The 24,408-nt window shown below is 42.2% G+C and overlaps 1 protein-coding gene across 1 annotated transcript in view; it reads left to right on the top strand.

The window, feature by feature from the left end:
• Positions 1-24,408, top strand: part of CLSTN2 (calsyntenin 2) — a 1,262,395-nt gene that overhangs the window by 1,139,553 nt on the left and 98,434 nt on the right. The window contains exon 9 of the mRNA XM_068280737.1: positions 5,469-5,631. Within this exon, the coding sequence (XP_068136838.1) occupies positions 5,469-5,631 (163 nt within the window). The remainder of the gene's footprint in view (positions 1-5,468; positions 5,632-24,408) is intronic.

Genomic DNA, 24,408 nt, shown 5'->3' with positions numbered 1-24,408 from the left:
TTATCACATGCCGATCACTAGAACGAGATGCGTGGCTGTGAAGGAGGTCTCCAATCCTCGCGGGCAAGGCGGAGAGGTAAGCCCGCTGCAGATTAACACCCGGGGGCCAGCCAAGACATGGGGGAGGGAGATAAGGCAGGCGGGATAGCGGGCATATGGTACACTCGCGGGGGCACGCAGAGATCAGGCACACAGTGGGAGGGGGCATATTACACACGCTGGACACATTACAGGCATGGGGAGCGGGCAGAGGCATACGTCAGGTGCAGCCACACAGGCAGGGAATTCCCGACGTGGTGGCGGGTCGCGGTCTGTATCGGCGGGCATTTCTAAGTCAGGAATTCCCTGCCTTTGCCGTATAAGACGCAGGGACTTTTTTCCCCTATTTTTTGGGGAGAAAAAGTGCGTCTTATACGGCGAAAAATACGGTAATTCATTCAGGTATGTATTTTACCCCTCACTGAAGTCATGTTCCCCCACTTTCTTTGCCTGTAATGAGTGTTGGTGTGTATTTTAGTCCATTATTGGAGCTCTGCACATCTTATGCTATTAAAACATTCAGGTATGAGTTTTTGAAAGCGCTGCCATTCCTTTTGCTGTATGAATAGTTATAGGTGAATGAATGGAAGGAGCACTGACAGTTGAAAATTGCTCTGGGTTTTTTAAGGGGAAAAACCCTAGGAGGTACAGTGGTTAAAATGCAGCCATGGTGCGCAGTGTGCCTTACTTGGGCACCTGCTCAGCTATTGAAGAATTGCTACTCAGCTACTGAATAGCCAAGTGTATGGGAGGTTTAGTTTGGTGCTGAAGATCATCTATTTTATAGCTGGATGTTGGCACTCCTCTATTACATTGCAGTTGAGTATACAGCATTGTTGTGGTAAAGACAAGGAGGGTTTCAATTGCGTCACTCATAAAGTTTTAAATCATAAAACATAACCTTTAATTAATCATAGAGAACTAACAGGTAAGTGCAAAAAGAGCGAACAGTCACGGTATTAGTGGTTTGTGACCATGAGCAGGACGCTTCTTCAAAGGCAAACAATACAGGTATTTGTCCCTGTGTACATATGGTACAGGAACATAGAATCCCCTCAATGCATTAGACAAGTCAATATTAAGCCACAAAGGCCTTGACCCAACTGACTTTTTCTCCTGTGTTTCTCCTAGGCGATATGTTTACACCTTGTCAATAAAATGCTTTCTTAACCATTCACAATCAAGACAGTACTCAAAATAATGGTTATAGTGCTTTTTTTACGTACTTTTTGGTACTTTTTTAATTGCAAAGTCCTTAAAAAATGTAAACAGAAAATGAAAAATATATCCTAGGAGATAACTTAGGAGAAAAAGTGAATTGCATATGACCCAATATAGACTGCCAACAAGACCCCTTCATACGCTAAATACCTCCAAAGCAAGGCCAAACAAGAACCGCAACATAATATAAGACTGTCAACTGGGTTGAGCAGATACAGTGAACACTACAGTAACAGTCCCCAATCATGCAGACGGGCATGGCAATGCTCCCGGTAGCTTTGTCAAAGAGGACATTAGTGTTAGGTGTTTGGGTAAGAACTGGTTTTGGAAAGGGACTTAGTGTTAGGCTTATAGCTAGAGGTCTGCTTTGGAAGACAGCATGGGAGCGTAGTGGTTAGTACACTCACCTTGCAACGCTGAGTCCCCGGTATATAAGAACTAAATAATCATAATAATATTAATATTTGTTTTAGGCTACTAGGAAGGGGTTGTATTAGGACTAGGAAAGCCAACAGTAGAATATCAGTAATATAACTTTACTAATAATTTAACCATCAGGATCACCTAGTACCCAAGCGATTGAGCACCTTTATATTACTTACCCGTAAGGAGGGAACATTGCTCTTGGCCTGTGCTTAGCTTAGATGAGTTTGGCTATGCTTTGGAGACGGTTGCGAGTTGCTGTACACATGCGCCTTTAGTTCTTTTTAGTTATATTCCACTGCGGGAATGAATCTGAATTGGTGTACCTAGACAACAAAGACTGAGAAAGCTCACCTAAAAGCAACTGTGATACATACATAGTTATCTAGGTTAGAAAAGACATGCATCGATCAAGTTCACCCTCACTCCAAAGGAAAGAAATACCAAATGGGCAAGAACTATCTCTTAGACTGGATCAAATCATCCCATTCCTTTACCTAGCAATCATAGCTGTGGATGCCCTTCAGAATGAAGGAAAGCATTCTAGCCTCTTTTGAGTGCGAGTTTAGAATTTGCCACAACCATATCCCGTGGTAAGATTTACCATATGTTACCACTCTTACTTTGAAGAACCCCTTTCTATACAGGTGCTAATATCACCTTTCCTCCATGTATAGTTCATGTCATCTTGTCTTTTGTATAAACCTGGGAATCAAAAGTTAATGTGCAAGCTTTTATGTTGATCTTGTACATACCTATACATTTTTATTAGGTCTCCTTTAAGCCATAACTTTTCCAGGATACGTAAGCCATGTTTGTGTAATCTTTCTTGATAAGTGAGATCTTTTATCCATTTGATTAATTTAGTTGGCAGATTTTATGGCTCGCTCTAAAACTGTAATGTCCTTACTGTAATGCGGTACGCAAACTGTATCCCACACTCTACATGTGGCCTCACAACGATGTACACAGAGTATACTGGTGTCTGTTAATACAAAGGGGTAAATGCACATACCTGTGGTAATATTGCCGTGCACAGACAGTACATGACAATATGAGCCTTGCTTCTGCCAGCAATGCAGCAAGTTATGCTATTAGCATGACCAGCGGTACTCCAGTAGCACGACCGTTGCTACCGTAAAAGTTAGTGTTACAGTTAGTGATGGTATTTTACCATAGCAACAGTCAAGCTACTGGACACGCTAATAGCGTAACTCCCGGTGCTGCTGGTGGGAGTAAAGGTAATATTGCTGTATGCTGTCTGTGCTCTGCAGAATTACTGTATATTCCTGCGTATAAGATTACTTTTTAACCCTTGAAAATCTTCTGAAAAGTCAGGGGTCATCTTATACGCTGGGTGTCATTGATGCAGAGTGATATGCCCTATCCTGTTACCGCCTCTCAGATCTCGCTGCTGAGGACTGTAGTGAAGCGGGGCAGGCGCACATGTGCGAGATCTGAGAGGCAGAGAAGGAGGTAAATAGGATACAAGGGTGGGCCAGAAGGGTGAAAGAGGCGTGTTTTATGGGCACAGCACGATCTATTCTTCCATACCGCTCTGATAAACAGGTAGATAAAGGTGAGCTGACCAATCCAGTTAGGGAGAGGGAGAGTTGACCAATTCAACCAGTCAGTCGCCTGTATACTGTTAAATACTGGGTGCCACATACAGTACCGCACCAGTATCTGTTCATACATAGCACCAGTATATGATTTTTATTTTCTTCATTTTTAATTTGGTGTGCGTTGGAAGAGGGGTAGTCTTATACGGCGAGTATATCCCAAACTCTATATTTTAATTGGCAAAGTTGGGGGGTCGTCTTATACGCCCAGTCGTTTTATACGCCGGAATACGATACCACAAGTAGGAATCATTTGTGTCATGGGGAAACTGAATTGTTACTTTGTGAAACACTAAGCTTTTTAAGCCATAGTTTCCAGGGCTTTATGGTATGTCACATCTCTGTGCACTTTGTGTTGCCAATCAAACTGGAAAAGTAAAACATATCATCAACATCATTAAATTACAGCAGTCATCATAAAATATTACAACATATATTATATGAATTCTCTATGCCTGCTCTGCAATATTGGAGCTCCACAAAAGTAATATGCAAACAGTGACTCTTCTCTGGATTTGTTTAGGCACCCAGCAAGCAAACTAATCCTGGATCTTTTAGCGGATGGGTAGGTTCCATATAAGGCATACAGGAAGGAGTATACATACATAAGCTCTTGTTCCAAGGAAACTAATATATTAATAACCATTCTTCTTTAGCTACCTAATAATTTGCTTTAAAGTGGAACTTTACAGTATATATTTATTATTTATTTATTTATTGTATTTATAAAGCACCAACATATTACGCAGCGCTGAACATTAATTTAGGTTACAGACAATATATAGGGGTGACATACAGCAATATGACAATTCAGGAATACAAGAAAGACCATATCACACAGCACAGTATGAGTACAAGGTAATGCTTAGTCAGTCACTGGATGGGAGCATGGAGATTAGGCAAGTTAGGTTCACTCAGATGCATAGCATGGGTTTACAGTAATGGAGGTGCATGATCAGGTAGGACACAAAAGGAAGAGGACCCTAAACAAAGGCTTACAATCTAGAGGGAGAGGTAAGGACACGAACGGTAGGGCAAATTTCATTATTAAAATGTCATTATTAAAATTGCTTATATTTACATTATTATTATTTGTAAATGATTTAGTCAACCATCATATTTATGCTTAAATGCATCAAAGATGCTGGCACTTTAACTGTGAATCACTGTGGAAAATTTTTTTCTCCTCTGTGAGCAGGAATGTCACATGATCTCCCAGAGTACTCTGGGGAGAAGGCTGCATGACGACACAGCCTAGGCTAAAATCATTGGGATTGAATATCAATATACAGGAGTATATGGATATAAGAAGTGTTTATGACACTGAATCCAGGATTTTTTACGGTCAAATGGTACTTTCCTATATTTTTAATAGTGCAACCTATGCATTATTGCTTTCTTCTTAGCCATCATCTCCCAATAAATCGAAAATAAAATTACCGGTAATTCAATGTGTGCAAATTCACTTTACAATATATATTCAGTAAGGAGTTCTTCAAACTCAGTTCCACAAAATCAGTTAAGGTGCCAATTAACAGTACGATTGTTTCATCAGATGCGATCTTTCAATGCGATTTTTGCTATTGAAAAAAAAGGTATTTATCAATTGTTTCCATAAACAAGTCAATTAGGGCATTTCCTCTCTTACATTGATTGTAAAATCAAACATTAGAATCGATTACAATTTTCACCACACACTGTGTAGTTTTCTGTACCATTTGTAAAAATTGCATTGAAAGATCTCATCTAATGAAAAAATTGTACCGCTAATGGGCACCTTTAGAAAAAACGTACAAAAATTAATAGATTTACAAGTTTAAAGGTGAATTCTATCTACTTCCTAATTTTGTCATTATTCCTTTTCAAATTTAAGAATATCCAGAAACAGCAGCAAACACTAACTGCCTTTTTTTTGTAACCAGAGCAATAATGCACTCTGTACTCTGGAGAACTGTTGATATGAGACTGTCGTTTTCTATTAGAAACATTGTTGAATTACTGTGGGTTTTATAGGTTTAAAATAAACAAGATAAAATAGTGAAGGCTATTATTTTTTGTGATACGTGGAGCAAAACAGTTTTTCTTGAATTCCTTTTTACATGTATTATTTTGTTACTGGTAGGAAAAGGATTAATTTAACTTAATGCATTCCCTTTTTTTCAGATTTGTGATAAGGAATGGCACTACTATGTTATCAACATTGACTTTCCACTAGTAACATTATACATGGACGGAGTAACATATGAGCCATATCTGGTGACCAACGACTGGCCAATCCATCCCTCCCACATTGCAATGCAACTGACTGTGGGTGCCTGTTGGCAAGGTAACTTAATTACTTGACTTTCGTTCAATAAGTGATGAAGATGAAAGTTAAATAGAAGATTCTTTAAACTCAGCCATGTGCCTCTGGCTGCTTGAGTTGCCAGCAAACATCTCTGAATCCATTATTAGGATTTCTGTAATGTGATTTCCCATGCAGTTCTGATAACTGACATCATCTGGAGTACCAGATTAATGAAAGACTAGAGCTTGCAATCCAGAACCATAAGTATAGGTTTGAGTTTCCAACTCAGGAGAAGGGTCATCTGTACATTTAAGTGTTTAACATTAATACAAAGAGGGGAAGAGGCACCCAAGGTATAATAATACTGCATTGAAAACAACTAAAATGAAAAGAATGAGATGGCTTACCTCAACAAATACAGATTCATTTTGTTGTCATATGAACTTGTCATATGAACTTGTCTTCATTGAGATAAGCCTCCTCATTCTTCTCGTTTTAGCTATTTTTAACACAGTTTTATTATACCTTGGGTGCCTCTTCCCCCCCCCCCCCTTTCTTTCTCCACCCTACGGTAGGAGGGATTCTCTGTGGTCCGGTGTAGCCTCTTCCCCACCAGAACCACCTAGTGCTTTTTGTAAGGCGAGAGCAACCGCGTCCTACTGAGCTGGACACCAGAGTGGAGTTGGGTTGTACATCTCTATCTGCCTTAAGTGGTCAGTTGCCTGTCTGCAACCCTCCTTTGTGACTATCATTCTTCACATTCATCACCTTTACCAATTGTGACATATTGCACCGCCGGGGCTCCCGTTGTCTTTTTTTTTTCTTTTTTTCGGGATGCTCTTTGATCACCATCACACCCGCTAACATTAATACATTCACAGGCTAACAACAAAGGGCATTGCAATGTAACATTCATAAATATGCTTACATGATCACTTAAACCACTCACATGCACCTTCTGAATGCAGCTGTGTTTAAAACACTCTGAATGACACTAGGTAGAGGAATCATTGAATTCTATTAGGCAGTGCTTTTTTCATTCACGCTGGCATTTCGAAATGCTTCATAAAGCAGCTGAACAGATCCTGCTGATTTGCATTGTATTCAGAAATGTTAGATTACAACACGGAAGCAGTAATTAATTGTTTTATTATTGTTAAGTCTTGTCTCTACTGACATTACATTACAATGGATGGTTTTAGGAGTTTTCATGCAAGCAGTTCTCTAGTGAAATAGGAGAGACCCAACGTCCGGGGGTATCTGTATTCTTAATATAGACCCCCATTGTTTACTAAAAGAAGTAGTTCGAACTAAAGAACTGGGAATTGACCATGCGCTATAAGACTATATCAGATAAATTATTCTGTCATAAGTAAGACATTGTCCTGCCACTCCTGTCATCCTGTCATCAGTGCTACTTACATTGAAGTGGCTTTAGTGCACAATCGCTAAAGGACTAAGAGCCTAATTTACTAATTTAAGGGATTGCGCATTGAAATCTTTGGTTCAAAATTTCTGCAGTCATTTGAGGACAATCACATACAGAACATTTAGATGTCTTTTTTCTCCTGGTGGACTCCTTCAGGGCACCAGAGGCACCGTGGTTGCCCTTAGGGCACAATCCTTGGGCACCCAAGATCATCATGGAGCTTTGCCCAAAAACTTCTTAAGGTTTTACATACTGGCTTGAGCTGGGATTTGAACCCTGGTCAAAGGCTCAAATCCCACATCAAAGGCAACAGCCTTACCAGAACGCTATCCATCTGATTGGTCAGTAGTGGTATACAGTACAGGCAAAGCAAGCTTTTACGCTCTGCAGTATAGCTGTAAATATGCTGCCTGCATACTCCAAAATCAATTGCTATACAAAAGAAATAAATATCGTAGGGATATGATATATATATATATATATATATATATATATATATATATATATATATATATATATATATATATATGTATATTGATATACATATATATATATATATATATATATATATATATAATGTATGTATGTATGTATATATATATATATATATATATATATATATATATATATATATATATATATATATATATATATATATATATATATATATATATATAGCTATAAGGAACTGTAGGCATGTGCCTAAGACATCTGATGAGGGAAAGGTGGATCACTCCTCTCCCTCAGTGCCTCTCTCCCTCCTTCCCTATGCAGAGTCCCGAGCGGAGTGTAAATGAGAGGTTACTCACCCAGGTCTCTGCATTTCACTGACGTGATCTCCCTTAAGTTTGGGTTACGCCTAGCTACTTATTACTGAGGGTAGCTCTGGCTGCATAATAATAAGGGGGGACCTCTAGCTACCTGCTGTGACAGCCAAGGGATATAAGGGAGAATTTACCAGGCCAGACAACACTCTTGTGGTGCGGTTCAGATGGATTTTTTAGGTTCATGAAAGGTTAGGTCTAGGGTGCCAGGACATCTACGCCTATAAGCTCCTGTGATGTAAATTTGGGCCTATGCAGTAATTTGAGGATGAGGACCACCAAGTGCAATATCATCATCATCAGAGTAATGACTGGGGATCATTTAGTGATTTCTCGAGCAAGCATTGCAGCCATGCACAGGCATGGCTCAAGGCCATTTCTAGATTTGTAAATATGCAAATTGAAGTTTTATGCCGTTTAGGCATTTGTTATGTCTTATCGAATACATTTCCCTATTTCATTAGCATTGCTACTAGTAATGTAACATCTCTCCAGCCACTAGTGATGCTATTGCCTGCAATTACAGAGCATTTCAATAGCTTGCTTCTAGCCTTTGCTCACTTGCAGCTGAGTAATTCATTTGCCATAGTTCACCGTTTATATTGTACTGTTTATAATATGATTGCTCTATTAAAGAATATGCATGTCTCTAAGCAAGCATGAAGACTGCTATTTAATAGAAATAAATAAATAACTCTAAGGAAACCCCTACATATATTTCTAGTCCTCCTATAATTAGGTTTATTTTAAATCTTTTAAGAAAAAAGTTTACATACCTTAAAATACTTTTGATATTCTGATGACATAATTATAGCCAATTGGACCGTACTAGAAGCAAGGATAATAGGACAGACAGATTGAGGTTGCTCCATTCATAGCTAGATGTTGGACTCAGGACTACATTTCCCATGATGCCTGGTGGTGACTGCTAGTTGCTAATAACCGATCTACAATGCTGAACCCTGATAGATGTCAGTTTGTAGGTCTGCTTCTCATCATGTTAAGAATAATTAAGTAAGTGCATGACAACTAGTTCTCATTGTTGGGCATGCAAAAGCTGGATTTATTTCTCAGCAGCGGCTGTAGGAAAATGCAACAAGTAAGGGATCAGCAATGATCTCACATCTTTATTTACATATGGATACTGCATGCCTTTTTTCCATTTTACCCATAGCTCTTGTTCACAATTCAGCTGAGATTTACACATTCCAAACATTAGTCATAACAACTAGATGAAAAGCATTGAAGGGTTTGAAATGCGTAAATGTTTGATGAATATTAATTATTCCAGGAGGCGTAGGCTGTGGCATACTTAATAAAGGAGCAATTCAATTCCATCTGGAGAAGTAATTCATTTATTTGTAAACAAATATTAAAAATAGCTTGTATTATTATTTGTTCTGTAAAGATGTGTGATTTTCAATCGCAACACTAGATGGTAGCCATGGGTGAATGCAGCATTATTTTGCCTTCTACCTAGTTTTCAAATAGCATCTAATGTATCACATAAATAAGGTCAAAGCACTGAATAAATACAACTTATTAAAGTGGACCTAAACTCAGAACTTCCTCTGTGCTTTAAAAGATTAGGCAAAGGGTGCCTAAGGGTGAGAAATGTTTTCATTACAATTTACAAAAATCTTTTTTAAAAAACGGACATTTTAGCAGGATGAACTGTGCAGGGAGCACTGAAGAAGTTAAGCATCTATCTCTCCTACACAGTAAGAGTGGAGCTTTGAGCTGTTGCAATGCTGTGGGTCACATCTGCTGATAAGCTAATTACACTGTAATGTAGCTAAACAAACACACAGGGCACTCTGCAATTGATTTCTACAGCACTTATATGTGTAATGAAAACTTTTCATTGTGTACTGTGCAAAAGTTTGGGCCAGCTTTAAATGCATATACTGTACTGTCTTTTCAGCTACACATCCTAAACCTGTATTCGCCTTGCTAGTCATTTCTGTTATTTAAATAAAATAGCTGAGGATGACTGTTTTAATAACAAAATGAATGGTTTTGAGGCAGACTGTAAATATTTAATAGACTTGATGTTACGAAAAAGACAACATAATAACCAGTTATCAAGCGGTATGGCTTAATTTTCAATTTTCAATTCACGTGAAAGTTTGGTAGAACTGTGAGTGTGAACCTGGAAAAAGGAGTATTAAGGATTTAATGGTTCCAGCTGTCCTGAGCTACGCACAGTCCCGAGCGGATGAAAAATTCATGCCCACAAATTAATGCTTTCAGTGCTGTGAATTATAGAATAATACAAGCACAATGTGTTAAATAATGTAGGCCTAACTGTTCATTATGAAACAAAATCTAAAGGATTACAGTTTTTATGTTCCTACAATGTTTTATCATTTATGGGTTCCTCTTCACGCCTCTCCCTTGGTAGAGCAATTCACAGTGATTTTGAAGGGGTTACATTATTAAGAATATGTACAATTGATTTCTGAAATCTGCTTCAATCATGTTCTCAAGTATAAAAGTGGATCTAGGCATTGCCTGCTCTTAGCATTGTAGTTAATTGCTTACTCGTGGTGTCTGACAGGCCTGGCACATAAGGCAGATGCAAGAATATTATTGTTCTATTTCTAAGGTGCCATAAACATGCAAACATCATGAACCTGAGAAGTAATTCCCTGCTTATGGACTGTGCTGATATAAAAGGAGCCTAGCAGACCAGGCCACAATATAGTCGTATTATTTTGCATCTATATATCACCAACTAAGCTGTGCAATGCAAAGCTATAGGGATTCGGGTGTGTGCTGCAGAAATGTGCAGCATGTGGTCCAGATTCACACTGTCTGCAATGTGATCTGGATGGTAACCCCATAGTAAAGGCAGGCAGTATTTTCCCACTTTCAGGCAAATACAGAAAAAAAGGAACACAGCATAGTAATGTTTGTGCTTGGCACTGTACATGCACATCCATCTCATCATGTCACTTCTGATGTCCTTTAAATGGAAACTCTCCTCAAACAAAGCAATCACACATTACTCCTATCCCCAGTGATTAGCTCAGTGACACATCTAAGGAGCTATGGGCTCCAGAGAGAGTTTTACATTAGGTGCCTTCACACTGGCATAACAATAGGGGAAGCAGACCCTGCCCCTGCGGGGGGGGAGGGGCCTGGACCCCGCTCATGGCAGTTTTTTTGGGGGGGGGGGGGCAGGAGGGGTCACAGCATGAGGGGAGAGCTTTGCACATATGGGGGAGGGGGGACAATCCTCCCCCCTCCCTCACCTTGGGCTCTCCCCTCTGCGCTCCCCCTCCTGCATCTATCTAAGTGTCAGCAGCGGTGACGGCAGCAGCTATAATTACCCCCATTCACCACGGAGGTTGCCGATCTGCAAGGGCTTCACATTACTTCCTGTTAAAACAGGAAGTAATGTGAAGCCCTTGCAGATCGGAGAAGCCCTTGCAGATCGGAGACCTCCGGTGGTGAATGGAGGTAATTATAGCTGCTGCTGCAGCCGCTACTGACACTTACATATATGCAGGAGTGGTGCGCAGAGCGGAGAGCTTGAGGTGAGGGAGGGGGGCTGTCCCCCCTCCCTGCTAATGTGCAAAGCTCTCCCCTCATGCTGCGACCCCTCCTGCCCCCCCCAAAACGGCCATGAGCGGGCCCCAGGGTGGGGTGGGGGTGGGGGACCCGCTCAAATTTTTGCAGGGGAGCCCGGGGACTTCTAGTTACGCCGCCTTCGCCTTCAAAATACTTTATATTGTATATATAGCAATTGATATGAAGCATCAAAACTTGCCAAGGACAGCCACAGTGTCAGGGAGTGTGGCTGTCCTTGTGTGGGGGGAGAGGGGTACAGATTGTTAGTGATAACCATTATTCAAAACACATATATTACCATATATGAAGAGATAATAAAGCAATTGAAGGAGGCCCCCTGGTTCAGGGGTTCTGGTGCAGTCACAACATCTGCAATCATCATTGGATTAGCTGTTCAGACTTAAGGTGGCCACATACCATACAATTTTTTAAATATCTGTTCAATTTAAGAATTGCAATCAATTTTTCTGACTGATTGGTCATATTTTTGATATGTTACAATGTACCACACACACATGTTCAATTTTTCCCCAACTATGATAAAAACGATTGGAAACTCTGACAAAATTGCTAGGGTTTGTATATTCATAAATTGACAATCTAACACACACCATCTTTAGAAAGATTGAAGAAAAATATCTGGCATTCTGGATTGATAAAAATTGAAGAAAATGGGAAATCCGATCGGATTTTTCATTCGAATGAAAAAAAAAGCTTTTGATTTTTACGAATTGACATAAAATCGGATAATTTTATTGTATCATGTGTGGCCACCTTTAGCATGAAACAGTCTGGAATTGAGATGCTACTCTATCCTATTTAAATCATATTTTATCAAAGTGCACATGCTAGCTTAACCTTCCTGGCGGTAACCCCGAACGTAGTTCGGGGTAAGCCGCGCAGGAGGTTTTCTCAGGCCCTGCTGGGCCGATTTGAATAATTTTTTTTTTTTGCTGAACGCAGCTAGCACTTTGCTAGCTGCGTCAGCACTTCGATCGCCGCTGCCCCACGCTCGATCGCCGCTATCCGCGTCGCAAGACAGCCCCCCCCAAGACCCCTGCGCTGCCTGGCCTATCAGCGCCAGGCAGCGGCAAGGGGTGGATTGGGACTCCCTTAGACGTCACGACGTCCATGACGTCGGTGACGTCATCCCACCCCGTCGCCATGGTGACGGGGGAAGCCCTCCAGGAAATCCCGTTCTTTGAACGGGATTTCCTGATCGCCTATCGCCGGAGGCAATCGGCGGGGCTGGGGGGAATGCCGCTCAGCAGCGGATATCATGTAGCTAGCCCTAGGCTCGCTACATGATTTAAAAAAAAATAAAAAAAAACGGCTGCGCTGCCCCCTGGCGGTTTTTAATAGACCGCCAGGAGGGTTAAAGTGGATCTGAGATAAACTTTTACTCATTGCATAATTGTGTTCCTTTCATATAGTTTATAAGGCATTCCTCAAGCCAAATACTTTTTTTGTTTTGTTTTAATGCTCTAATTCCTTATAAACTAAACAAGCCTCGCCCACAGCTCCTTTTGTGCCTTGGCACTGTAGCAAGGGCTTATGGGAGCTCAGTGTGGGCAGGAGGAGGAGGAGAGGAGGGAGGAGGAGAGGGGACTGAATTTAAACACAGGCAAGTTGATAGCATCTCCTTTAGATATAATATATAGACAAGTTACTTGTTATAGTTAGTTTTTCATCTTGGATCTGCTTTAAAGTGGGCTGAAAACAACAGCCTTTGCCAATAACCAACATGTATACACAGCCCCCTACCGCTGCCCAACCAGCAATCTGCCAGGTGGATCAATTTGCCCAAGCAACAGATGATAGTTTTGTTCTCCCTGCTCACCCCACTCACTGCTTGATGTCACATGTCACTCACTCCTCCAACGGCCCTCCACCCACCCACATTGCAACAGAACATGTTGTCAGCCTGTAGACTGACTACATGCCCAGGGACTGGATCTCAATCCCCATCAGGTGACATCAATCAAGCATGTTTACAAGCCTTAAAGGACCACTCAAGCATGTTTACAAGCCTTAAAGGACCACTCCCGCGAATCATTTAATTTTCAGCTACCCCACAGTAGATATAACAAGTTTATAGCAGAGTCTGCGCTGACAGCTGCCTCCCTCGAAGCCTGTGGAAAGCTAGAGTGTGGAGGTCCTTGCTGTAACTGTTTGTTATGGGGAAGAGGGGAAGAAGGGCAGCAGGTGAGCTCCTGCATTACGGTTTTCGGCAGTTGTAGAAGTAGGGCTATACCATCTGTTTTATTTCCTCAAAACCTGAAAAGGCTCCCCCTGCTGTGACTGCTAGTTTAAAAAAGTCTGTCACCGTTCTGTGAGGGACTGACGGCCACAGATTACATTGATATGTGGTAAATTAAAGGGCCATCACAAAATCTTTAAAAAAAAAAACCCACAACAAGGCTGTTATAAACTTGTTATATCTACTGTGGGGTAGCTGAAAATTAAATGATTCGCGGGAGTGGTCCTTTAATTGTTGCAGGCTTTACAATTATTTTGCTGTTTTTGTTGCTTATAAGTTAGGCTAGTTGCTATATATTGTTTTCTGAGAAAAAGTATGTCTGTTTCCTCTCCAAGCTAAGATGTCATAGAAAAGTCTCCTATAACAACCAGTAACATATAAAATTCATCTATTACTATGAACAAAAGCACAAGACAGGCATAAGAGCAATGCAGGAGAAGAGGCTTCCTTAGATGAAGGTCATTCTGTCTCGAGGTGACATTGTTCTGCAAAATACGGGTTCTAATGTTTGCGCTGCCAGCTACACTGAATGGATCTAAATTATAACCAGATTTAGTAGCCCCTTAGGGTGGGATTATATGGCGCTAAGATAGATTCTAACATGCTTTATTGCCATAGAATCGAAGACTGAATAAAGGGATTTTATTATGTATCTTAAGACCTGGCTGTTTCCTTTTATAACTGTCTGAACTAATACTCAGTATTTATTATTACACTTCGGCATGAAAGTGCTAGAATATATCTACAGTTATGTATAATGATCGATAAGCGCAAGTTGTTTGCTGCATTATCTATTAATGCCATACTGTATATTGTAGACTTAACACATCGTGTAGAGATCATAGTTAAAGAAGTGGGATAATGGTGTTGTGAATTGCAATTGATCATGACAATAAATCAGGCATTTTTATTCAAACCTGGACTAGAAAATGATAGCTGCATTTTTGCTAGATGCTATTAAGCCTCGTCCACACACCTGACTTATGTCTGCTGAGGCGGCTAATAACGAGCACCTCAGCCGACAATCAGGCATGTGTACAGCAGCCCGCGACCTCCGACGACCCCCAATCCATGACCGATCTGCTGGGTGGCTCTACTCAATCCCAGTGATGCCAATCCTATTGTTTGCGGCACTTCCCAATCTGCCGCGTGACATCACATATGCGCCACTCGTCTTCCCTCCGTTGCCCTTGCATAGCAAAACAGACCTCATACGAGTGTGGGCAGTCTGGCCCATTGATGTTGCCGAAGGGGATCAGGTCACTGTGCTAGCGATACACACTCAGTCTATACTTGGTGAGTCACTGGGCTAGTGAAACACACAAATCTATACTTTGTGAGTCACTGGCCTAGTGGCACACACTCAATCAATACTTGGTGATTCACTGGGCTAGTAACACACTCAATCTATGCTTAGTGAGTCACTGGGCTAGTGACACACACTCAATCAATACTTGGTGAGTCACTGGGCTAGTGACACACACTCATTCAATACTTGGTGATTCACTGGGCTAGTGACATGCACTCAATCTATGCTTAGTGAGTCACTGGGCTAGTGACACACACTCAATCAATACTTGGTGAGTCACTGGGCTAGTAACACACTCAATCTATGTTTAGTGAGTCACTGGGCTAGTGACACACACTCAATCAATACTTGGTGAGTCACTGGGCTAGTGACACACACTCATTTAATACTTGGTGATTCACTGGGCTAGTGACACACATTTAATACTTGGTGAGTCACTGGGCTAGTGACACACACTCATTTAATACTTGGTGATTCACTGGGCTAGTGACACACATTTAATACTTGTTGAGTCACTGGGCTAGTGACACACACTCAATCAATACTTGCAGAGGCGTAGTTATGGGGGAGCAAGGGAGGGCATATGTCCCCAGGCATATGTCCCCGGGGAAGGGAACACATCTGCCTATCTAAATAGCATTTTTAAAATTGGCTCCACCCATGACCATGCCCACATTCTGATGTGTGACCACGTCCATTTTGTCCAGAGTGGGCCAAAAATATGGTCCTTGTCCCCAAGTGCTATGCCAGTGCATACTTAATGAGTCACTGGGCTAGTGACACACACTCAATCTATAAACAAGTAAGAGATTGTGGCTGCTGTATTCTCATCCCGAAGGGTTCTCTTTAAATGAACGCTCAATTAAAATGCATTGAAGAAACAATTTATTAAAAGTTATATTTGTAACAACACAAGCCAACACAGCTTTTCTTCCTAAAGGCATTTAAGGTCGCTGTTATGCAGCAAGATTTGTATTGGCGGCTATGATAATAGAATACACAAACAGGAGCATTAGCAACAGGAATTATTTAAAGTAATTAATTCCCACATTCCTGGTGCCTCAGTTAATGAAGGTTCAAAAGCAGTCATCCATCCTTCCATTGTTTTTATTTTTAACAATTGTGCCCTACCAAGGACATTTTCACAATTACTAAATTCAGTTTAAGCAAATAGCCCAGGATAAATTAAGTTGCAGTGAAACATGGCACATAAAGCTGCTTTTAGTCTGCAGAACACTTTTAAACTTTTATGCTTTCCATTCAGATGATGCACAATAGGGTTTCTTAATTGTACCCAGAAATTTTGTTATAGCAAAGCATTTCTATGACAACATCTCTAAGTTCTGAAAGTAATTAAAGCAGGCTTATACAGAGAATACTGAAAGATTATGCAGACAGCCTTGTTCTATAAAATGCTACTTGCTTGGCTATCAGGAATATTTTCTGCATTTAATATTTTCTGAATGCCTGACCCAAAACTAATATGTAGAACTGATGCTTTGACTTCACCCTCACTGCATTAGTTAGCTGCATATTAGTTTCATTACTGAAGCAAAATGACCACCATAATGCCAGGATATCTGTATAAACTGAGATCAGCCTGGGGCCAGGGGCGCCGCGAGGCATAAAGCGAACCAAGCGGCCGCTTGGGGCCTCAAGATCGTAGGGGCCTCGGCGGCTCAGTGACGTCGGCGTGACGTCACTGTTTTTCCGCAGCCCCGCGGGGCTGGCAGAGCAGAGTAGGGCAGGGCTACGGGAAGATGGCCGCCGCCGAAGCCCTGCTCTGGAGATTTATGCCTCCAGTACAGGGCTTCGAGTGGCCATCTTCCCGTAGCCCTGCATTCAATCAGCATGGGAGATTGGAGGAGGGAGGGAGCTCTGTGGGAACTGCACGCCTGAGGAGCCGGCCAGGAGAGGAGACGGGGAGAGAAGACTTCTGCCAGTGCCAGGTGAGTAAATTATTTTCTTTTTGCAGCTCTGAAAATGTGCCCTAATTGCGTTTGATATCTGCTGAACTGTTCCCTAATTGTGTTTGATTTCTGCTGAACTGTGCCCTAATTGTGTTTGATTTCTGCTGAACTGTGCCCTAATTGTGTTTGATTTCTGCTGAACTGTGCCCTAATTGTGTTTGATTTCTGCTGAACTGTGCCCTAATTGTGTTTGATTTCTGCTGAACTGTGCCCTAATTGTGTTTGATTTCTGCTGAACTGTGCCCTAATTGCGTTTGATTTCTGCTGAAAATGTGCCCTAATTGCGTTTGATATCTGCTGAAAATGTGCCCTAATTGCGTTTGATTTCTGCTGAACTGTGCCCTAATTGCGTTTGATTTCTGCTGAACTGTGCCCTAATTGCGTTTGATTTCTGCTGAACTGTGCCCTAATTGCATTTGATTTCTGCTGAAAATGTGCCCTAATTGCGTTTGCTTTCTGCTGAAAATGTGCCCAAATTGCGTTTGATTTCTGCTGAAATGTGGCCCAAATTGCGTTTGATTTCTGCTGAAAATGTGCCCAAATTGCGTTTGATTTCTGCTGAAAATGTGCCCTAATTTCGTTTGATTTCTGCTGAAATGTGGCCCTAATTGCGTTTGATTTCTGCTAAAATGTGGCCCAAATTGCGTTTGATTTCTGCTGAAATGTGGCCCAAATTCTGTTTGTTTTCTGTTGAAATGTTGAAGAGGGAAACCGAGAGCCCAATATAGTGTAGTAAGTACTGCAAAAATGGATATATGTAAAGAGTACAATATATATACTCACAAGACAGGGTTACCTCCAGGCAACCACTGTATAGGCAGGTGAGGAGATTATCCTGTCCCCACTCAGGAATAAGAAGTCGCTCTCTGTAGACAGGAAAAAAGGGGTATCCCCCTCCACCAAGGGTGGATAATTAATATTATGTAGAAAGAACAGAGGCGCCAGCAGGATAAAATCAGGTAATAAAATGTTTAAAAGTGCTTTGGAGGCAGCGGTGGACTTACCTCCTGTAAGCAGACACTATAAACTGTCAGTTCAAATCTAAATAAATTTTATTAGCATACTCCAAGGGGGTCGCAACGCGTTTCACAGGTGTAAACCTGCTTCCTCAGGCAATATAACATAGGAGCATACAACAGTAAAAGGTCCGGGTAACACCTGGCGCCAGGTGTTACCCGGACCTTTTACTGTTGTATGCTCCTATGTTATATTGCCTGAGGAACCAGGTTTACACCTGTGAAACGCGTTGCGACCCCCTTGGAGTATGCCAATAAAATTTATTTAGATTTGAACTGACAGTTTATAGTGTCTGCTTACAGGAGGTAAGTACACCGCTGCCTCCAAAGAACTTTTAAACATTTTATTACCTGATTTTATCCTGATGGCGCCTCTGTTCTTTCTACATAATATCTGTTGAAATGTTGCACAAATTGTGTTTGTTTTCTGCTGAAATGTTGCACAAATTGCGTTTTTATTTTCTGGTGTCTGGGGTAACTGTTGCTGCATTTATTATTTAATGGTCATAGTTGGCTATATTTGCTGTGCTACGGTTAAGCTCCGCCCATACAATGTCATGGCCAAATCCATCTTTCGGCGCGGCGCGCTGCGCACGCTTCAATCACCCCCACATCAATTTTCCCTGCAAACAGCCCCGCCCCAATCCGCCCTCCAGCTACACCCACATGTCATGGCCACGCCCACTTATGCGGGATAGCCACACCCATTTTTCAGGATAAGGCCACTTCCTACAGTCTGCTTGGGGCCACAAAAACCTTAGCTGCACCCCTGCCTGGGGCTAGTATGATGGAGTAGAGAAGAAACAAGAGCGCTTCTCTGGTGCATTAACGTTTAATGAAAAGACAATGCGCAATATAAAATTACACTTACAGTGTGTAAGATGAAATTTGGCGTGTAACAGAGCCTGCCGTCAGGTCCTCTCTCAGCTCACTCGCTTGGCCAGAGCGAGAAGCGCGATGTTGCAGTGTGGAGCGAGGGTCTGGTGGGCGGGGCTTCCTCACGCAGTGCCGTCTGACGTCACGACGCGTTTCGGCATTTGACCACGCCTTCGTCAGGTGATGTGACGGCTGAGACGGCTGTTACTTAAACCTCCCAATGTGGGAGGATGGACGGGGAGGAGTGAGGGGTGTCGCCCTCGTCTCCATAGTAAAAATGATGCTGAAATGCGGATATAAACAAAGCAGCGTGGCAAGGGGAATATTTGCACAGCGCTGCGAACCAATGTATAAAGAAGAGTAACAATGTACAAAGATAAATATTTAAGATAACACCTACAGAAAGTTATTTAATATGTTTATATGCATAATAAAAAATATGTAAAAAGTAATAAAAATGTGTATATTGAAAAATTCTTTTATATCTTAAAACCTTTGGGTAAAAAAGTATATGAATATACATATACATTATTTATGAGACGAAGCACAAGGGCTTGATTGAACTATTGAAAAAATCATCAGAAAGAGTTTTTTTGCGTGGTACACCCAAAATACCGGGGCAAACGGCAAATCACGCGGAAGTTAGGGACAGAAGGAACATAAAGGGATAAATGGCCTCGGTGCTGCCAGCGGTGGAATGCGAGGGAACACTATGCCTGCATGCCATAGCGGATGCTATGGATGGTCAATCGGGTGCCTGCGTGAGTGACCTGGGGGATAATGAGCCCCAAGGGCCACAGGAAAAAGATGGAGCAATGCATCCAGTGGGGGTGTATGTTGGCGAAGCCAGAGGAGCTGAGATTGGAGCCTGATGAGACAAGGGCAGGGGTGGGCAGGGGGGTGGGGGGGGGAAATGGGGAGGAGGGGAGGAAGGAGGAATGCCTGGAAGAGACAGGTGGGAGGGGGGGGAGGGTAAGGGGAAGGGGGGGAGGGGAAAATGGGGGGAGTGGGGTGAGCAGGGAACAAAGGGGGGGGGGGGAGGGGAAAGGAAGGAGGGGTGTGGAGCAAGGAGGAAAATGGGGGAAAGGAGAATGGGGGAGGGGCGGGGCGGGGAAAGGGTCGGGGGGGATAAAGGGAACTCAGAGAGTGCATGAGACAGAAGCAAAAAAGGGGATTGTTGACTTTCGTGTGCATTATTCATTCATTCAGAGTGCTGGTTCAACAAGGTTAATTCAAAAAACTGCGGACTTCTAGATCTTCATTGAGGCCATTCGGAGACAGGGTGTTGAGCTTGTATATCCAATATACTTCTTGTTCACAAAGTTTTTTTATAACGTAGACCTCTTGCTATAGTGGTTGGGATACTTTCAAGGCCCATGATCTTAAGGTGGCTGGGATCAGATGCATGACATGTGGAAAAATGCCTGGGTACGCTGTGGTTTTCTGCTCGTGATAGAATATTGCATTTATGTTCTCCTAGCCTTTTCCTGAGCGGTCTCGTGGTTCTACCTACATACTGTTTTCCACAGCTACATTCTAGCAAATAGATAACAAAATCTGTGGCACAGTTTATAAATTGCTTTAGGGGTAGTGATCCACTATTAGAGGATTCCACGGTCTTTGATCTATGTTTCATGAATGGACAACAGCCGCAGCGAGAGATTCCACATCTGAAATTGCATACTATATTATTTTTTAACCAAGTGGATGGTAGGTCACAACTTCTATTACTCGGAGCAATTTGGTTTTTAATTGATCGTGCCTTCTTAAAGATCACCTTTGGTTGTTCTGGAATTGTACCCCTAAGTAAGGGATCTTGTAAAACTATGGGCCAATTTTTCCGAATGATGCCTTGTATACGTCGTGAGCTATCCGTGTAGTTAGTGATGAAGGTGGGTGAGGTGTCCATTGATCTTGTGTCTCTACCCTTCACTATTTTATCTTTACTACCATAGTCTTTTATTGTCTGGTTGATGGTAGCTACATCATATCCTTTCTCTATGAACTTCTTCCCTATTTGTATGGCTTGCCTCTGATAATCTTCATCTTTTGTACAGTTCCTCCTCAAGCGACAAAGCTGGCTCCGAGGAATATTCTGTATCCACTTAGGGTGGTGACAACTAGCTGAATGCAGGTATGAATTTCCAGCGGTAGGTTTGAAGTGTGTCCGTGTGCATATCTGGACTCTTTCATCTATAAATAGTTCGAGATCCAGAAAAACTAGTTCCTCTTTATTGATGACTGACGTAAATTTTAGGCCGAAGCTGTTGGTGTTACAATAAGTGACAAATTCATTGAACCTTTCTATCGTTCCGCTCCAAATTATTAGCACGTCGTCTATATATCGGGTGTATAGGACCAAGTTCTCTCTGAAGGGATGATCAGACCATATATAGTTATGCTCCCAGAATGCCATGTACAGGTTGGCAAAGCTGGGAGCAAATCCTGCCCCCATGGATGTGCCGCAGGTTTGTAAGTAGTGTTGGTTCATATACGTAAAATAATTGTGCTTGAGTGCAAATTCCAATAAGTCCAGGATGAATTGGGCTTGTGAAGGATTAAACGAACCTTCTTCTAATAAGAAATATTGTACGGCTTCCAACCCTTTGTCATGAGGTATGCACGTGTACAGGGAACATACATCTAATGAGGCCCAATGGTAGCCTGCTTCCCATTGATAATGGTCCAGAATGTCCAACACATGTAGAGAGTCTCTGGTATACGCTGCTGTTTGCTGGACCAGTGGCTGCAAATAGTGATCTATATAATCTGAAGCTGGTGATAAAAGACCCTCCATCCCTGCCACAATAGGTCGGCCTGGTGGAGAAGCCTCACACTTGTGTATTTTTGGAATGTGATAAAAATAGGGAGTGAGGGGATTGCTGGGCATTAAATACCTAGACTCTTCTTCCGAGAGGACTCCTAATCCCTCACCCCTTTCCAAAATAACCTTCAGTTCTCCTGAGAATGCTCTGGTGGGATCGAGCATCAATCTAAGATAGGTGTCTCTATCTCCTAGGAGTCTATCTCCTTCTATGCGATAAGCCTCAAAGTCTTGGATGACTATACTTCCCCCTTTGTCAGCCTGACGGATGACAATACTTTTGTTCTTTTTCAGAGCCTCTAGTGCATCTTGTTCCTTTTTACTCAAATTGTTAAATCTTCCAGTTTTCTTAGGTAGGCAAAGTGCATCAAATTCATCTTTCACTATCTGATAAAAGGTGTTTAGAAATTGGCCTTTAGATTGTGTGGGGTAAAAGATAGACCTGGGTTTGAATCCTGAAGGTCTAATAGGTTCAAGGAAAACATCATGATAGTCTCTTAGAAAGTTATCATCATTTGCTTCACTTAATTCGATTAGGTCAACTAGAGTCGAGCTATCAGCCTCTGTGAGAACTTGATCCAGACTCCCTGTATTACAGGATGTGACTGGTTCTGATTTTCTTTCTTTTAGAGCAAAGAACCTCTTGAGGGTCAGTGTTCGCATGAACCGGTGAAGATCTTTAAAGAGCTGAAAAGAATTAGGCCTTGTAGTGGGAGCAAAATTTAAACCCCTAGTTAAAAGCGCAAGATCCCCTTCTGACAGTTTATATAAAGAGATGTTGAATATCTTTACTGTAGTATCTCCCTCACTGGGCTGTCCATTCTTCTTCCTTTTTTGTTGCTGGATTCTCCTTCCCCCTCTAACTCCTCTTGTTCTTCTCTTTCTAATGGTCTTTTCAGAGCCATCGGAGTGGGGGGGAGACCTAAAAAAGGAGGAAGTCCCTCATGTCGATCTTGGCCTGGATCTCTTACTGCCTCTTCATTGACCGTGAAGCCACTGGCACCTCTATCCTCTAGGGATGGGCCAGTGCTACCTGAGTTTAATAGGGATGTAGCTTCTCTGTTTCTGACAGTCATATCCCAAGCTTGATCCAGAAATTTCGTGATGGAACTCTGTGTTTCCAAATCATTATCTCTCCCTCCCATATCTAGTCTAGTTCTTTCCCTGAATCCAGTCTTGGAATGATGCTTCCAACGTTTTCCATAGGTAGGAGTTCCTCCATTGGGAATTCCATGGTGAGAGGATTTTGGTCTGGCGCCTTTTTCCTCAGATCTCATAGGTCTCCATGGTCGTTCGAGTGCCCTATGGTCTATCCGTCGGGCCTCTCTATGCTGGGTCGGTCGTTTAGTTCCTGGCCCTCCCTTCGGTTGTTTGAACTTGTACTCCCGTTTCCGGTTATTCCTTTTGGCTGTTTGCCAATTATGAGGCGCCCCTTGAGGCACATCGGGGGCTCGCTCAAGTCGCTGATTGGTTCTTGGATTATATGAGCCCCGGTGTTCTACTGGCTCCAGCCTACTATCTATTTTGGGTTCTTGGGATCCTTGGGGTTCTGAAGATGTTAATTGTTTTGTTTTGTCATTATGCCATTTAAAGATGTTGCCCTGTAGATAATCCTTTTTATCTCTATCGAACTTTTTTAATTTCCTGGCAACCAGGTCTTTTTCAAAAGTTTGTATGGCTGAGTGAATTCTACTATCCCAATTGGAATACTCACTCAAGCTCTTGTAAGGTTCTAGCTCCTTCTGAATCTGGGGGATGACTTCCCTGACTCTCCTTAGATTTCTCTCCCTCTGCATGACAACTATCTTCATCCACTGCGTTGTACAGAGGTTAGCCACTGTTTTCCAGAGTTCTTGTAAATCATTTTCCAAAAAGTCGCATTCTTTACAGTTCCGCATCCCTCTCGGTGCCATTTTAAATTCTAGATACTCAGACAAAAAAGAAGAGTCCAGCCACTGGGCACATTCAAAGGTTTGGGCATCTTCTAATTGTCTGAAGAGGTTTGTCATTTCCTCCAGTCTTTTTTTATTATTGTTATAATTGTGACCTAGGTTTTCCAGCCTCCGAATTTCGGATGGATGTTGCACATTAGGCTGTGCTGAGACTCTATTGGAGATCTCGTGCATTTGACTTCTAATACTCAATTTGAGTTCCTTCCATTTCTGGAATTGGTGAGTATTTTCCAGTAACTCTACTTCCTCCAAAGCTTCTTCTAAGGCTTCTAGAGGATCCTCCATCTCGTGTTCAAGCTATGCAGCAGGTGAAGTCCAAACCAAAGGTAGAAGCAAAGAGTGTATTCCTGCGCTGCTTTGACACTTGGTGGCAGTGGTAATGCTCCCAGGTGCTGCTCCAAACGCTGGGTGGCTCCAGCAATCTGTGTGGGAGTAGAGAAGAAACAAGAGCGCTTCTCTGGTGCATTAACGTTTAATGAAAAGACAATGTGCAATATAAAATTACACTTACAGTGTGTAAGATGAAATTTGGCGTGTAACAGAGCCTGCCGTCAGGTCCTCTCTCAGCTCACTCGCTTGGCCAGAGCGAGAAGCGCGATGTTGCAGTGTGGAGCGAGGGTCTGGTGGGCGGGGCTTCCTCACGCAGTGCCGTCTGACGTCACGACTCGTTTCGGCGCTTGACCACGCCTTCGTCAGGTGACGTGACGGCTGAGACGGCTGTTACTTAAACCTCCCAATGTGGGAGGATGGACGGGGAGGAGTGAGGGGTGTCGCCCTCGT

This window comes from Hyperolius riggenbachi, chromosome 4 (genome assembly GCF_040937935.1).
Source record: "Hyperolius riggenbachi isolate aHypRig1 chromosome 4, aHypRig1.pri, whole genome shotgun sequence".
NCBI lineage: Eukaryota > Metazoa > Chordata > Amphibia > Anura > Hyperoliidae > Hyperolius > Hyperolius riggenbachi.
This window is presented reverse-complemented; position numbering and strand designations above follow the sequence as displayed.